General features: G+C 38.3%; 6 protein-coding genes across 6 annotated transcripts; 1 reads left to right on the top strand and 5 right to left on the bottom strand.

Annotated features, from left to right (window-relative positions):
- Positions 1-456: 456 nt before the first annotated feature.
- Positions 457-1650, bottom strand: LOC130687505 (uncharacterized). Its single transcript, XM_057510682.2, has 3 exons — positions 1191-1650; positions 989-1125; positions 457-853 (listed from the first exon to the last, which is right to left on the bottom strand). Exons 1-3 carry the CDS (start codon positions 1591-1593, stop codon positions 716-718), a joined length of 678 nt encoding a protein of 225 aa, XP_057366665.1. The 5' UTR covers positions 1594-1650; the 3' UTR covers positions 457-715.
- Positions 1651-2068: 418 nt separating this feature from the next.
- On the bottom strand, positions 2069-4062 carry LOC130687471 (chitotriosidase-1-like). Its single transcript, XM_057510644.2, has 7 exons — positions 3877-4062; positions 3512-3810; positions 3223-3448; positions 2671-3163; positions 2500-2597; positions 2300-2428; positions 2069-2221 (listed from the first exon to the last, which is right to left on the bottom strand). The coding sequence occupies exons 1-7, from the start codon at positions 3983-3985 to the stop codon at positions 2184-2186; spliced, it is 1392 nt and encodes a 463-aa protein (XP_057366627.1). The 5' UTR covers positions 3986-4062; the 3' UTR covers positions 2069-2183.
- An 867-nt stretch (positions 4063-4929) lies between these two features.
- On the bottom strand, positions 4930-6228 carry LOC130687496 (glycine, alanine and asparagine-rich protein-like). Its single transcript, XM_057510672.2, has 6 exons — positions 6079-6228; positions 5952-5992; positions 5626-5895; positions 5416-5550; positions 5255-5350; positions 4930-5172 (listed from the first exon to the last, which is right to left on the bottom strand). The coding sequence occupies exons 1-6, from the start codon at positions 6110-6112 to the stop codon at positions 4930-4932; spliced, it is 819 nt and encodes a 272-aa protein (XP_057366655.1). The 5' UTR covers positions 6113-6228.
- Positions 6229-8125: 1897 nt separating this feature from the next.
- LOC130687523 (quinone oxidoreductase-like protein 1) lies at positions 8126-9945 on the bottom strand. The gene is made up of 8 exons (XM_057510703.2): positions 9597-9945; positions 9265-9541; positions 9095-9205; positions 8899-9033; positions 8719-8834; positions 8557-8658; positions 8332-8483; positions 8126-8249 (listed from the first exon to the last, which is right to left on the bottom strand). The coding sequence occupies exons 1-8, from the start codon at positions 9735-9737 to the stop codon at positions 8153-8155; spliced, it is 1131 nt and encodes a 376-aa protein (XP_057366686.1). The 5' UTR covers positions 9738-9945; the 3' UTR covers positions 8126-8152.
- A 1706-nt stretch (positions 9946-11651) lies between these two features.
- Positions 11652-13483, top strand: LOC130687487 (enoyl-CoA delta isomerase 1, mitochondrial-like). Its single transcript, XM_057510663.2, has 8 exons — positions 11652-12062; positions 12135-12259; positions 12339-12486; positions 12675-12792; positions 12857-12885; positions 12966-12980; positions 13048-13185; positions 13245-13483. The coding sequence occupies exons 1-8, from the start codon at positions 11939-11941 to the stop codon at positions 13406-13408; spliced, it is 861 nt and encodes a 286-aa protein (XP_057366646.1). The 5' UTR covers positions 11652-11938; the 3' UTR covers positions 13409-13483.
- On the bottom strand, positions 13354-13993 carry LOC130687519 (alpha-ketoglutarate dehydrogenase component 4-like). Its single transcript, XM_057510700.1, has 4 exons — positions 13898-13993; positions 13769-13832; positions 13546-13697; positions 13354-13484 (listed from the first exon to the last, which is right to left on the bottom strand). The coding sequence occupies exons 1-4, from the start codon at positions 13928-13930 to the stop codon at positions 13467-13469; spliced, it is 267 nt and encodes an 88-aa protein (XP_057366683.1). The 5' UTR covers positions 13931-13993; the 3' UTR covers positions 13354-13466.
- Between the last annotated feature and the right edge of the window lie 32 nt (positions 13994-14025).

Here is a 14025-nt window from a genome sequence, read left to right as displayed (position 1 = left end):
CTTTTCGAATATTCTACGCATTTTGATGGAATTCCCTCATACGCTGTTGAAATAGTTAATAAGTGTATAGCTCAAAAAAATGTATTGCGTAGTACTAAGATTTCTGGTGGAAGCTTGTTGTCTAGTTATCTTTTTCTGGACAATTCATGAATTCAAGGCTTTGTTTGGGGAAAAGGGCGATTTTTAAGTTATCGATAGTTAGCTTAGTCGGTCTAGTGTAATTAATTGCGGGTATTAAAATCAAAATATAATTTTTTACGATGGGGCAACGCTGGGATTCCTGCAAATCTGGTGCATAAAATTGGAATCCAAACGTGTAGATATAGTCGTTATGATTTGCAACGTCATAGTCAAAATTGCGTTCTTAAAAAAAAAGAAAATTTAGAACTTCTAAACAGCCACAATTAATAATGAAGGTTAGCATATTTGAATTTTCTTTGTAATTCATGTATAGGGTTACTTCGATAACTATAGTTCAGGTTTATTGTGTTTCAAAACGTACGTACAATTCTTAGCATCTTAGGGGCAAGGGGAAACACGTTTTCGAAAGTTTTGGGAATGCCATATCTGGTAAATGTCAACTTCATATCACATATCAGACGTAATTTAGTGATGGCAGCAAGTCGTTACATGTACATTTTTTAAACGGTACCATTGGCCGAAAAAAAAGACATAGCCTTGACACGTGGCTGAAGATAACCATGTGATAAGACACTTAAGAACATCTAGCATTAGCTGAAAGAATAACTTCGATTTTTCGGCGGATTTCGCTGCGTTTTATGACATTCAATGCTTGCATTACAGACTGTATGTGATCAATATTAGGATTTCTTTCTCTGAATAGCTTCAATACCTAAATAAAATTTACGAACGAGAATATGAGATTATGTAGACAAATTTTTTATCCTCAAATAATTTAGACAATTGCATTGTTTGATCTCAATCAGCCAAATAGCAATAGGATAACATTACTGATTATGAAATTTACCTTTAGGGTAGCTTCTTCCAGATTATCTCTGCTTTGGCTCCTCAAATGTTGTAGCTCACTTTCACTCAAGTCAAATGGAAGAGCCCTTGCAAAACTGCTAACATCACGGCCAAGAAGTTTAGCAATTTCTGCAAACACTAACAACAGAATAAATTTTTTAAATTAAATAACTAAATGAAGCCTCAAATTAATGCTGCCATACCTTTATCTATCAACTTTTCTCTAGAGATCTGATGACTGGTTTCAATACATGGTGGTGATGATGGAGAAGATGGAGCTAGCTTTGGTAACGGAGGATGCATAACAAGTTCTCTGTGTTTTTTGTAATCTTGTATTCTTTGAGCAGCCAAGGGTCGATTAATGAGCTTTGCAATATCCAGCAGAGCATCCACATTTTGAGAATTCAAGACATTTCTAGCTTCCAAAACTGTTACAAGAGAATAGATATCCTTGATGTAACAAATCACGCGATTTGATTGGATTTGGTCGCGAAAGTGTTCTACAACATCTTTCAACTCTTTTTCTGTCAACGCAGCTAAATGGAGTTTAACGACGTCTTCAATTAGTACGCTGTAAGGATTTCTAATATCACGGATGGAAACCATTATAAAAATCGACACAATGTACAACTGACAAAAAGGGAAAAAATTCTTTGTAATCGTACCACGGTGAGTCAATTTACTATGCACTAGGGTCCGGATTACAGTGATATGTAAACAAAAGCATGGTTTATTGTATTTCCAGGCCCGAAATTTCTGTATCCCGCTGCTGTTACATCGTAGAATATTCTGTTGAAACAAAGGACTTGTTTCAAGCCGAAACCGGTACGCAACAGAATTAATGTTTCAACCTCTTTAGTGATTTTTAAAATTCTGTAGTTCATATTTCAATCAATCAATCGATCAAAATTAATTGGGAACTTTTGCTTCCACAGATGGCGTTGGTAGACGCAGCACAGTGTCCCCGAGCCGCGAAATGAGTTATGTTAGAAAATTTCTCATGTTCGAGGACGTCGTGTAACGTCTACGCCACACATCCCCGTCTTAATGATTTCGATATTCATTTATTCAACTACAGGTATAATTTTTCTATTAGATTTAATTATGCCCTTTTCAACATTGTAATAGAATGCTTATAGGTGATTACAGGAAAATTGAAAAGTAATCACAGGGCAGACTTCAATTATTAGGAAGTTTTAGAAGCAACCGGGTACGTTGTAAGGCCAGTCGCATTCTGTGGTAGGAAAAAAAAAAAAAAAAATCATTTTTGTTTACTCTGTGATCTTATGGGATAAGAAATGAGATGACGTACGGTCAATGTTGGAGTTGAACGCAAGACTAGTTGGGCAGTAGCGCACCTCTATAACTCCGTAAATGCATTGATAGTATTTTCTGCAATCGGATGGGTCAGCATAATATTCACCGTGATTTGTGCACGTTACTTTATATGAAACGGAAAAGAAAACGTGTTATAAATTAATAAAAAAATGCTCACAATATTTTCTTGCTTACTAGGTGGAGACGTTGTCGGTGGTTTTCCTGTAGGTGCTGGAGTGGCGGTATTGAATGGTCGTCCTTCTAGCGTTGCAGTAATAGCATTCGAGAATGGACTGAAAACAAAAAGTAAAGGTAAAAAAAAAAACATGCATTTAGTCTGATTAATTGAATTTGGGGGATTTATACCGTGGACCCATGTTGCAGACGCCCAAGAAATCATCTAAGCTCAGTTCCCAGAACATTATTCCACCAAGTCCTTTGCTCATAGCATATTTTACTTTCGCGATGGTCATATCAATATCATCCCATGCCACCCAGGATATATCGCTAAACGAATAAGGACCCATCGCTCCTGTAGGATCCGTGACTACCGTCCAGCCGTTCTGTTGATTCGTGCACATCTCGTACAAGGAAACGAATCCATCTTGTCCTGTGTATGGCCCCTGAGGACCAGCGCCAATAGCCGGTGATAATAGAGCCGTTTGACTTGGGTCAGCTAGTCTAAATGAGCGACCATAGCTTGGCAATCCCATGATCAATTTCTCAGGAGGCATGCCGTGATCCAACCAATAGTCAATTGCTTCAGCTACAATAACAGCATTGTCCATTCCTTGCTCGAAATCGCGACGGTAAAGCGGGGCGTGGTGATCAACAGTGTTTTCCCACGCACCATGGATATCTGATTTTAAACCATTTTTAAATTGTAAGTTATTCATGATCAACGGAAAGAAGGATTACCGTATGCCATGAAATTCACAAAGTCCACTACTTCAGCAAGAGCTGGAATATTGTAGCTGACTTCAGCTCGTGCCGGACTGCAGGAAGGTGCCATGGTTAAAAGTAAGTTGTATGGTTCGAAAGCTTCACGGAGTAGTCTTAGAAGTGTAATGAAATTTTCTTTATCTTCAGGTTTTCCCGGATCGCCAGGATATTCCCAATCGAAATCGAGACCATCAAAGTTGTACTGCAGTGAAAGGAATGCACGTTATTGACCTAAATGTTGCCAACAGTTGACGGTAATATTTACCTGACGAATGAAAATGACAGCTTTTTCGACAAAGTTTGCCATCTTAGCAGGATCTGATACCAGTTCGGAATACTGGGTGCTAAACGCCGAATCGTTCCAGCCACCAAGAGCAATCAAAGTCTTAAGGGCAGGATTTCTTGTCTTTAATGAAGTGAACGTCTGGTAGCCACCAAGGTCGATGTCAACCCAGGAATCGTAAACTTTCATCTCGTAAGTAGTACCGTCAAGAACGGCAAAACCATAGATCATATGGGTACATTCAAATGGGTCCAGCTTGTCGACACCGTATTGGCCCATCCCTTTTTTTGGTGTAGCAATCGTCAAGGAAATTTTAAGTAAAATTTGATTTCAGAATTCCAACTTACCATTGCGATAAAAAGCCCAGTTGGCAAAGTAACAGACTTTCTTATAATTTCCTTGAGCGCTAGCTAAAGTCACTAACAAAGAAAACGCCAAAATGGCGACTGCCTTCATACTTCTTGGTTTGGATTTACAGTTCTATGGAGCACAGAATGAATAGGAGACGTTTAGTGAACTTAAAGTGTAAGAAATTCAAGGGGAATCAGTGGGTTTATAGACAGCCAACGCAACTGATAAAACGTTAAAGTAGCCCGTGGACAGTACAAACATTTCGAACAACGATCTTGGTTACGAGATAGTGAAAATCATGTACGCACACTGGTATACAATCTTTATAATCGCTTCTTGTTTTCCTTTGATTATTGGACCATAGGCTGGAGGCTTAACCTTTTGTTTCTGTTGACAAATTTAGGAAAAACTGCCTGAGGGAGAGTGGGGAACTTTGATCCGAGAAAAATATTTGCTGTAGGTAACTTTCAGTATTTCAAAAGGTCAACTAGGAAAATGAAATCGTAAACAACAAGCAAGTTGTTTAAAAATGAGCGCTTATAAGTTCCAAGGAAAAAAGCTATGCACTGGCTGCTTTGCATGTTTTGTCATACTAACCATTTAAGGATACGGAAAAGGAAATATAATTCTAGAGCACGGCATATGATATCAAAACGACATTGGTGTCATATTCGTCAAATGAAGGTTACGACATCGTGTTATTTTACACTTGGCCAGCCAACCGCAAGGTATTTCCGGAATATGAGGTTCTGAACAAACGAGTTTTCACAACTATGGATATGCTCCATTACGTAAAGTGGTGAATAACGTGAAAACAGGTATGCTTTTTTTAAAAACTCTTTATTGTATATAAAAGATTATTTTTTGTTTAAATTCAGCCTTTGCGTAAATATTCAGCTTAAAATTCTTTTCTAGTAAATGGGATTATTAAAATTCTCCATGGAAATTGAAGGAAGCGATCAACGCTTACATTCTTTTTTCCAAAGCAAAATCAACATCCATGCTGTTAAAATGGTAGATGTGGAGAAATGACAGCATTCTGCAAGCTTCTAGCAGATTCCACCGCCGCACAAGATAGGAAGGGGACGTGCGCTCGAGCTTCCACTGGAGCTTCCGCCGTAATGGCTGCTTGTGCTTCCACTGCTGTAGTCACCACCACCATAGCTTCCAGATCCGAAAGCTTGAGCGGCTTGAGCTGCAGCGTAAGCCTTGTTTGCTGCCTGTTGAGCGGCGGCCAGGTCAGCAAGCGAAGCTTGTTGTTTGGCTGCCAAGTGCTGGGCATTGGACTGAGCCTGAAATAGCCCAAATTAATCACATTTTATTAGTTTTTAAATTTAGAGATCTGACCATGTAAACATTTGAAATCTATTGTACCTGAGAAGCCATCTGAGATTGGGCGTTCACGACAGCCTGAACAGCTTGAAGGGCAGAAGTGGCAGTAGCAGCGTGAGCACGAGCTGCAGCAGCCGCCTAAACACAACATTTTGGTTAGTATACCACCCAGTGACACCTCAAGAATCAATCAATTGTTCTACCGCGGCGAGAGCTTGAGCTTGTTGGATAGCTTGAACTTGTGTGGCTTCTACGGCTTGAGCGGCCTGAGAGACTTGAGCGGCCAATGAAGCTTCAGCCTGAGCGGCAGCCTGGGCGGCCTGAGCAGCTTGCGAGATCTAGGCAAGCAAATAGTTATACACGATAAAACATAATTAAAAGCCCTGTTTATGCTTTAGGTATCTCGTACGGACCTGACCAGCCATGGCTTGTTTGGCTGCTACAACAGCCTGTGCTTGTTGAGCAGCTTGAGTAGCCTGTGCGGCCAACTGAGAAGTAGCTTGTTGAGCAGCTTGGGCAGCAGCGCCAGCCTGAGCGTTCTGAGCAGCTTTAGCCTGATTGGCTGCCTGCTGGGCGATAGCTGCAGCTCCACCTGCTCCGCTTCCGTATCCACTGGATCCGCCACTATGGCTGGATCCACCAGACGAAGAACCGTATCCACCGCTAGCGAAACCACGTTTCTCCTGGATATCCAAACATTATGACCTTACTCGCTAGATGTAGGGTTATTAAAACTTACCCGGGTGTAGCTATCCTGCTCCTCGACGGCGTACACAGCAACTGTTCGGGCAATCAAATATCGGTTAGTAAACCAAGAGGCTTTATAGGAAATATTCAAATGGGTTGATGGATTTTTTTTTTTTTACCGATAACAGCAACAAGAACGACGAAGTATTTCATTTTCTTTAAATTTGAATTAGACGGAATATTGAACTCAAAAATTAGACCTGTAGTGCCTTACTGCTCGAATCACAACTGAAAGCTAACTGATGCTTAACTGGACGGATGCTGCGCTATTTATTTCATCAGAGCCTGACAAGTACCTGACAAACTAAGAAAACAATATTGTCTTCTGATCTGTGCTGTTAAAACTTTCGCCCGCTTTATGCTTATACTATAGTACGAATGCGACGGTAAATACGCCGAGTCATTGACAACTATTGATGGACACAAACAAATTTAAACGATAAGAGATAGACCCGCTTGAAGAATTCTCGAGCTTCTGAAAGTCCTAAAGCGACCTAGTAAATGCAGCCAACGCCCACAGGTACCGGCCAAAACCAATCTTCCGTACTGTAACTCTCAGCCAACTCTCTCTATGTTTATCAATTATGCTTTTTACTATAAAGAACTTGCATCTATTGTAGTTTAATTTAGATTAAAGGGGGTTCATTTTTATTGTCGCGCAGGGCTTATGACATTCGCCAAGATATGGTCACTCTTTCGGCTTTGAATTCAGGAAAGCCCGTTAACGCACCATTGCGTGTTTTGACATTAGCAACTTCCGCCTTCATTTCCCGGTTGGGACAACAATTAATTGAGACTTTTCTTGTACTGTAAGCTACGCGGTGGGGTTTTCTATGCCTGATTGCATTCTACGTATTTTTGTAAATTTGGTTGTTATGCTTACCATCTTATATTTTTCTTCTTTAGCTTAGACGAACACTGCGCGAAAGCGATTTCTCTTCGTGTGAGGCTTGTACACCGTTAAACTTCTTTCATCAACGATCTGATCAGTTGTATATCGTACTCCATTGCCACAGCCCGCAGTCAAAACATAGGACACTATTCGTCATACTGATTGATGAACTCATCCGGCACGGAATTATGCATATTTTATTTCAAAGGTAAGTTTAGAAACTGATTACAATTTATAGAAGTGAGAATATCATAAAGTAAAATTTTCCAAACGTCAAAAAATGTTTTTGGATTTGACGAATATGCTAGTTTTATTTGGGAAAGCTATAGATTTGCAAGAGCTCTCTCCAGACATGCAGCCAGTAAACTTTTTAAATTGCATTGGGAAAAAGAGCGGTATTTTTTTTAACGTTGTTACAATACCGTAACGAATAATTGTTGTGACTGCGAATACGGACAAAACGACAGAACGACAAATAAAAACGGGCAATTAGCGAAAAAGAATTGCGCCATTCGTGCTATTTTTCATAGTAGTTCATTGTTGTTTGTATTTTCTTACAATTTTTTTTACCGTTTCTTCATTTTGCATTTTTATCCTTAAACATATTTGCATGAATTATAGTATGGTTCTTTGCAATTGCCTCTTTTTAATCCAATCATGCGGAAAACTGGGTTTGGCAACCACGTTGGTTATGTGTGCGTCAAAGCAAAGTACTGCAATCATGGCTGGGAAAGCTTACAAATCTATTTGTAATCTCGGGTAAATCCTGTTTTGGATACCTGAAGTTAAATGGGCGCATGTAATTCATTTCTAGAATTATGATTGTATGCGTTTTCATGCAATTCATTTGTAAACGTTAGTAGCCGAATTGGTAACGACGCAAGTAAATTCTTGTGATGAATCATCGCCATTGTTGATCTGCTTACACCTTATATAGATGTTATGCAATAATCAGTGGCGCAGACTAAACAGCTTTAATTAGAACTGAAGCATCCACCAATGGTTCTTCGGTGTCGAAAATGCTAACAAATCTGTCAAACATTTTCGTGGAACATTTGTTATATTTGTACAAAGTTGGTCGAATGGAGGCACAAGAGGTACGTGTGTTCGAGTCTTATGAACTCCACATTTTTGCACTCATTTTCTTTTCATTTCGGTTCTAAAAAAATTAGTATTGTTTGAACGAAATCTTAGAAGTGACAGGACTTCTATTTGAAACATTTTAAAAGTGAAAATAAAATGGATATTTCATTAAAATTAAGAAATCGACAAACGAGACAAAGATTGTGTATTCATACTGCTCAAGAAGCCATGACAACTTTCCCGACCCGTACGGTGTCCAGAGTTTTCATTGCATCGGGTACACCGTCCAGCATAACGGTATGGTGGATGTTGGGCCTTTTAGTAAATAAAATAAGCAAAAAAGAAATACATTTCAAAATGTTATTTCTGCTTTGTTTAAAAAGTTGGCCGTAACAACCTTAGAGATCTATCCGCAAGTTTCTCCATAATATCCAACAAAATATGCTGGTAGCGACCAGCCTGAGCAGGAGAGAGAACCCAGGAATGTTCGTTCAAGTATCCAACGCTACCACATTTGAGCCACATGAGACGTGAATTATTTGGATCAAGCTGAAGTCACGCATGAAAAACATGCCAAACTGGTTATTTAAACTGAAGATGAATTTCAGTTGTAACATTTTACATGTAAATCTGGTTGTGATGTAATCCATCGACCGCCAACAGCCAAACATGAAATGACATCATATTTTTGGGGTAGGATTCTATCATTCTCCACGTACCCATCCTATTCCAATCATTACATTATGTTTTATTTGATATAGTTGTTTTATATACGATTATTTACCACAGGATATTGACTGCAACCTAGATCAAGAATTAAATCAACTCCGTGACCAGCCGTCTCCTCCAAGCAGGAAGCCCTTAAGGCACTGCTCCGAGTTGTCATATCAATTATGTGACCTGTAGTCAATGATTGTTACGGTCATCAATCAATTATGGTAGATAATGGATTCACTATAAATACCGATGCTAGGTTGAAAACTCTGAAGGTATAGAAGTTCTTCTGTTGAGGCTGCAGTAGTTAATACTTTAACACCACCCATCATTGCAAGTTGGATGGCAATGCTGCCAGCTGGAGAGGCACCGTTCAAGACTAACACTAATAAACAAAAACAGTAAGAGGAAAGGATTGGTAAACATGGGATTCAAGTATCCAATACCAGTTTCCCCTGAACACATGCGTCCTAAATAGTGAAGAGCGGTGTAAGCTTTGACCGCATCTCCGATACACCCAGCCGCTTCCACATAGCTAACACTTGTTGGCTTTTTCACTGCAAATAAGTTTGGATTAAAGAAGAAATGCTTCTATAACATCATAACAGAATCTTACCAACATCATACTCATTCAAAACTACATATTCTGAGCATCCAGATTGGCCATAATCCATGGGAATGATTCCAACTACTGTATCTCCTGGCCTCAATGTGGTAACTTCTGTACCACAACTCTGAATGATCCCTGAGACTTCACATCCAACAGGGAGGCGAGTTTTCATGTTGTCAGTGCTGGGTGAAACTTCTCGAAAAGCATTGTAAGCAGGTCTAGTGAGACCACATGCTTTCACCTGGACCAAAACACTGTCTTGACTGATCACGGGGACTTCAGTCTGGGCAGAAAAATATTTGTGAGGAGTACATATAAATAAATTTTTATTTAATTACCCCGCCGTCTATGTAGAATTCTCTGTGTATATTTAGATGATCCGCTTTATGTAGTTTACCAGCAGATGCAGAAGGAGGATTACCCACTTTGCCCTCTTCAAGGAAAACGGATCTCATTTTCCGTGGACTCACTGGTGGCATTCCCCGATGAACGGACCAGAACCAAACCCGCAAAGCAAGACCTCTTTTATGTTTCCGGGCAGTAAAGAAAGCTTAAGGTTGCATTGTTTATTCTAATAGTCTCTGCAGCAATTTGAATTGAAAGGCACAAGTTTCACTAGAGTAGCATTGCGTTAAACTTCCGTAACAAAACCCTCAATAGACCACTACCAAACAATACTATATTAGATGAATAAACGGCCTACCCTAACTTTCTTGGCACTACATACGTATCGTCCACTGCCATCTACCGAACAGTAGATACACTGAACTACATTTTCAAAGTAACTTGGCCTGGTATTGCAAGCTATGTTTGTAGGTAGACTTGTTTGAAAAAAGAAAACCCTCTCTATTTCTGTTGAAATGGCAAATGCATCTTCCAGCGTCCTTTTCTTATCAAAGAACATTATTATCATTTACCAAAAGAAATTACGGATATCATTGTTTTCATCTAGCTACCTATGTACGCATATATAACTAGATAACAGGTCCAAATTGCAAATGCCAACCAGGTAAAACGTTTTTTATTTTTACAATTTGCTTATTGTCAAGAAGGAATTATGTAAATGAGCAATTGAAATTGGATAATTCTTCTATGAAGTCAGAAAAATGTGTAGCAACAAAGAAGTTAAAGCTAATGAATAGACCAAACAATGTACAGTGGGCTGACAAACAAGATACACTGGGAGTATTCCACTTTCTGTTACAATTCATGAAAAGCTAAGTAAATCTGTTAATTCTAGAACTAAATTAATTAGGGGACTACCTAAATACAGGTAGTATACGCAACATATAAACTGGATAATTTGTTTGGTCATAGTGTCACACGTTAAAACGAAATAGTAATGGGCACAGCTATTTGAAATCTTTGGCTCAATTTTTGTGAAAATAAAAAAAATAGCATCATAGCCAAATCATTTCAGGTATTCTACTAAACGATGTTTTTAGCGCTCATTCAGCACTCCGTTGGCGCCTTTACAATATGTTTGTTCAGATCGATTTCAACTCTCCACTTGTTTATTTTATCAGGCTTTTCTGTAAATATAATAGACATGAAAGGGATGAGGGAAGTTTTCTATTGCGTTTACGATAATAAAATGGGTATATAGCTGCTTTAGAACACGAAGAGAAAAAAGAAGATTCACTACGAAACACTTTCCCAAACCCAGTTCAAGCTTTTTAATACCTCTTATTACAAAGGCATAAAAATGTTTCCATAGATATTCAAGGCTGTAGGGTTCGACCGCTTTCGATTTCCGCTTAAACTTTGTGTTTGTAAAAAGCTTTATTATTTGTAGAACGAAATAAGCGTTGCGAGACAATTCTTAGTGACAGCTCTTGCGCTATAATTGCCCATAATAAATTACATTGTATGTTTCAAACAAGACCATTCAAATGGGTTCAGTTTACCCTATTAACCTAAATATCTAATCAGCTCGCACCAATGTGAAAACCTGTACTTAAAATTATTTATGTTACCGTGACATACAGCATAACAGGATCCAGTGATAGACATTCTCAAGTGCTTTTATTTTCAGAAACGGCAACGAGCATGCCTTTCGAAGATATGTTGAACTGTTTTTCTTTTCTTTCCTGTAAACCCATTAAACCAACTAACCAACTCTAACGTCCAAAAAACTGATATCAACGCCGACCAAAGTGTCGTACACCAGATAAAACAACATTTTTTTGTGTTGCACCACGAGTTTAATCAATAGACGCACTGTAAATAAATAGATGGTGGAGCTGTTAAGTCCCGTATTGCGTAGGGTAAACTTGGCTTATCAGTTCTGCGATATCAGTAACAATCTTGCGCCTAATATCAGTATAGTAAAATCATTTGCAAGTTCATCGCATGCCACTTGGTGATTTGTGCACAGCTTGGTTATTTTAAAGTAGTAGTGAGCTAAAAAACCAGTATTTTACTAATCTACTGCAACATTCGGTGAATTTAAATACGTCGGTTTTATGGCGGGAAACGTGGCATGGAACAGACCATCCATCGAGTATGGCAGCCTCTAGCGCCTAACGAATGAATGTTTGTCGATTTCAACTTTCGATTCTGAGTTCTAATACAGACGCATTCGACTTTCGACTCCGTTGACTGTTTTTGGCACACAACACTTTCATCAATTTCTTTTCAGACTTCTTATAGATTATAGAAAAGGAAGAAACCCCTCAGAATGATGTCGGTTATCACTTTCGCTCGCAGTAATGCATTACCTCTTCTTCGAAGATCCATAACTCCCCGAATGCAGTCAACTTCAGCATCAATTTCATCATTGGTTCATCTGGAAGAAAAACAAGGTTTTTTGTTATACAATTTTAGTATTTAACTAGAAATGAAATTTTATTTTGTGTAATTTTTCTTTCTGATAGGTTACACTGTTATATCTATGCAAAAAAACCCTGTTAACTCATTGAGCCTTGAAATGATTCAGGCACTGTCCGAATCGTTAAGTGAACTGGAGAAAAACAAATGCAAAGGATTCATCCTTACATCTGTATTATACATTTATTTACGTGAAGATATATACAGTGCAACTCCTTATAATCATTTCTATTTTATGTGAACAACCACAGGCCTGTCCTGGAATTTTCAGTGCAGGTCTAGACATCCGAGAAATTTACCAACCTACTGAAGGGAGACTAAAAGAATTTTGGTCTTCACTTCAAACTTTATGGCTTCAGTTGTATGGCTCCAAAATGGCTTCAGTAGCCCTTATCAATGTAAGAATTATTTTTAGTTTTTATTTTTAGTTTATGGAATGATGTGAAAAATTAACATTTTAAAATATTCATTATTTTTTCAGGGTAGGTTACTATCAATCTGTGCAAGTTTGTACAATTATGTACAACTACTGTACATCACATTGTTTACTCTAGCCAAATATTTATTGAGTAACATTACACCATTAGGTCATGCTCCTGCTGGTGGATGCTTACTAGCTGTCGGATGTGATTCAAGGGTTATGGTGAATGGTAAATCAAAAATTGGACTTAATGAAACAAGGTTGGGAATAGTAGCACCATTTTGGTGAGGAAATTTATAATATCTTGAGGAAATTTCCCTTGTAATCACCGTTTTCCGTTTTTACCAGGTTCAAAGATGCTTTTGTTAATACCATTGGTGAGTATAAATTAATTAAGATGGTTGTTTGTAATAAAAATGTATTCCTTTGTTTCTCTATTTCTTCTCCTTTTGTGAAGGTGTACGGCAATCAGGTTTGTATTCTTTTGTATTTTAAACAGAGATACGTTTTAAAAGTTATTATATTTAAATTTTTAATAGAACGTGCACTTCAGTTGGGAAGTTTATTTAGTCCCGAGGAAGCATTCAAAATTGGTTTGGTAGATCGAGTGCTTCCCGATATGGAATCTGCAACTGCAGCAGCGGAATCAGAATTGAAAGAATTCCTCCAAATTCCTGGTATGCTAGGGAGCGATCTTTTGTTGATAATATTGCTTAATAACAAATTCTTTAATTAGCCATGGCGCGGTATTTATCCAAGATGAGAATTAGAGAAGCACCACTGAAGGGTCTTTTAGAAAATCGCGAAACAGACTTAAACACCTTTGTCCATTTTGCCACAACTGATGCAGTACAAAAAGGGCTAGGTATTTATTTGCAGAGTCTGGCAAAGAAGAATTAGTACATATTTTTTCAATACTCTAAAATACATTGGTAGTAACTAATGTTTTGTAAATAAATCACTGTGGGCCTCCTCTCTGTTGAATGGTATAAAATATTAGTATTTGATTGATATGTGCTATAAAAAGAGGGGTTTACATTGATGAAGTCTATTTCCTCCTGTGAGATTGGCTTTCTCTTATACCTGCCAGTAAGCTGCCAATCCTCTAGAATGACAGTTGGAGTAGGTTTGATAGAAGGCTTATTCAAATTCATTGTTTTCGTGGCACTAACTGGCTGCACAACCGCTCCTGTCAACACAACAAGAAATGGGAAAGAACTTCAAAATACGGGCTTCAACAATTTCTCCCAGAGAACTCACCGTGCTCATGATTACCAGCTGATGCTCTTCGAAATTTAATCATGGGTATATGCTTATTTACCATCTAATTTGATTGATAAATAATTCCATCACCGTAATCCTTTACAAGTGTAGCAAATTATTACTTACAGCCCAGGTTCTCGTAGCGCTGGCCATTTTCATGACATTAAAAAGAATTCTATTTTTGTGCAAAAGAGAAGTTTAGCTGTCTGCTAATGAAAGCCAAGGTTGCCGTCTTCCAACATTTTCTTTGGTAA

This window comes from Daphnia carinata, chromosome 4 (genome assembly GCF_022539665.2).
Source record: "Daphnia carinata strain CSIRO-1 chromosome 4, CSIRO_AGI_Dcar_HiC_V3, whole genome shotgun sequence".
NCBI lineage: Eukaryota > Metazoa > Arthropoda > Branchiopoda > Diplostraca > Daphniidae > Daphnia > Daphnia carinata.
This window is presented reverse-complemented; position numbering and strand designations above follow the sequence as displayed.

Coding starts and splice junctions, on each gene's coding strand:
- LOC130687496 (XM_057510672.2), bottom strand. CDS start 6,112: ATGAAATACTTCGTCGTTCTTGTTGCTGTTATCG. Junction 5,551..5,625: donor AACAAGCCATGGCTGGTCAG/GTCCGTACGAGA, acceptor TTGCTTGCCTAG/ATCTCGCAAGCTGCTCAGGC. Junction 5,351..5,415: donor AAGCTCAAGCTCTCGCCGCG/GTAGAACAATTG, acceptor TGTTGTGTTTAG/GCGGCTGCTGCAGCTCGTGC.
- LOC130687471 (XM_057510644.2), bottom strand. CDS start 3,985: ATGAAGGCAGTCGCCATTTTGGCGTTTTCTTTGTTAGTGACTTTAGCT. Junction 3,449..3,511: donor CTGTCATTTTCATTCGTCAG/GTAAATATTACC, acceptor CTTTCACTGCAG/TACAACTTTGATGGTCTCGA. Junction 2,598..2,670: donor GTCTGCAACATGGGTCCACG/GTATAAATCCCC, acceptor TTTTGTTTTCAG/TCCATTCTCGAATGCTATTA.
- LOC130687523 (XM_057510703.2), bottom strand. CDS start 9,737: ATGCCACCAGTGAGTCCACGGAAAATGAGATCCGTTTTCCTTGAAGAG. Junction 8,835..8,898: donor GAGTTTTCAACCTAGCATCG/GTATTTATAGTG, acceptor CATTGACTACAG/GTCACATAATTGATATGACA. Junction 8,659..8,718: donor GTTGCAGTCAATATCCTGTG/GTAAATAATCGT, acceptor TGATTGGAATAG/GATGGGTACGTGGAGAATGA.
- LOC130687505 (XM_057510682.2), bottom strand. CDS start 1,593: ATGGTTTCCATCCGTGATATTAGAAATCCTTACAGCGTACTAATTGAA. Junction 1,126..1,190: donor AGAAAAGTTGATAGATAAAG/GTATGGCAGCAT, acceptor TTCTGTTGTTAG/TGTTTGCAGAAATTGCTAAA. Junction 854..988: donor TGGAAGAAGCTACCCTAAAG/GTAAATTTCATA, acceptor AATTTTATTTAG/GTATTGAAGCTATTCAGAGA.
- LOC130687519 (XM_057510700.1), bottom strand. CDS start 13,930: ATGAAAATGGCCAGCGCTACGAGAACCTGGGCT. Junction 13,833..13,897: donor GCGCTACGAGAACCTGGGCT/GTAAGTAATAAT, acceptor CAATCAAATTAG/ATGGTAAATAAGCATATACC. Junction 13,698..13,768: donor AGCTGGTAATCATGAGCACG/GTGAGTTCTCTG, acceptor TTGTGTTGACAG/GAGCGGTTGTGCAGCCAGTT.
- LOC130687487 (XM_057510663.2), top strand. CDS start 11,939: ATGATGTCGGTTATCACTTTCGCTCGCAGTAATGCATTACCTCTTCTT. Junction 12,063..12,134: donor TCATCTGGAAGAAAAACAAG/GTTTTTTGTTAT, acceptor TCTTTCTGATAG/GTTACACTGTTATATCTATG. Junction 12,260..12,338: donor AAGGATTCATCCTTACATCT/GTATTATACATT, acceptor GAACAACCACAG/GCCTGTCCTGGAATTTTCAG.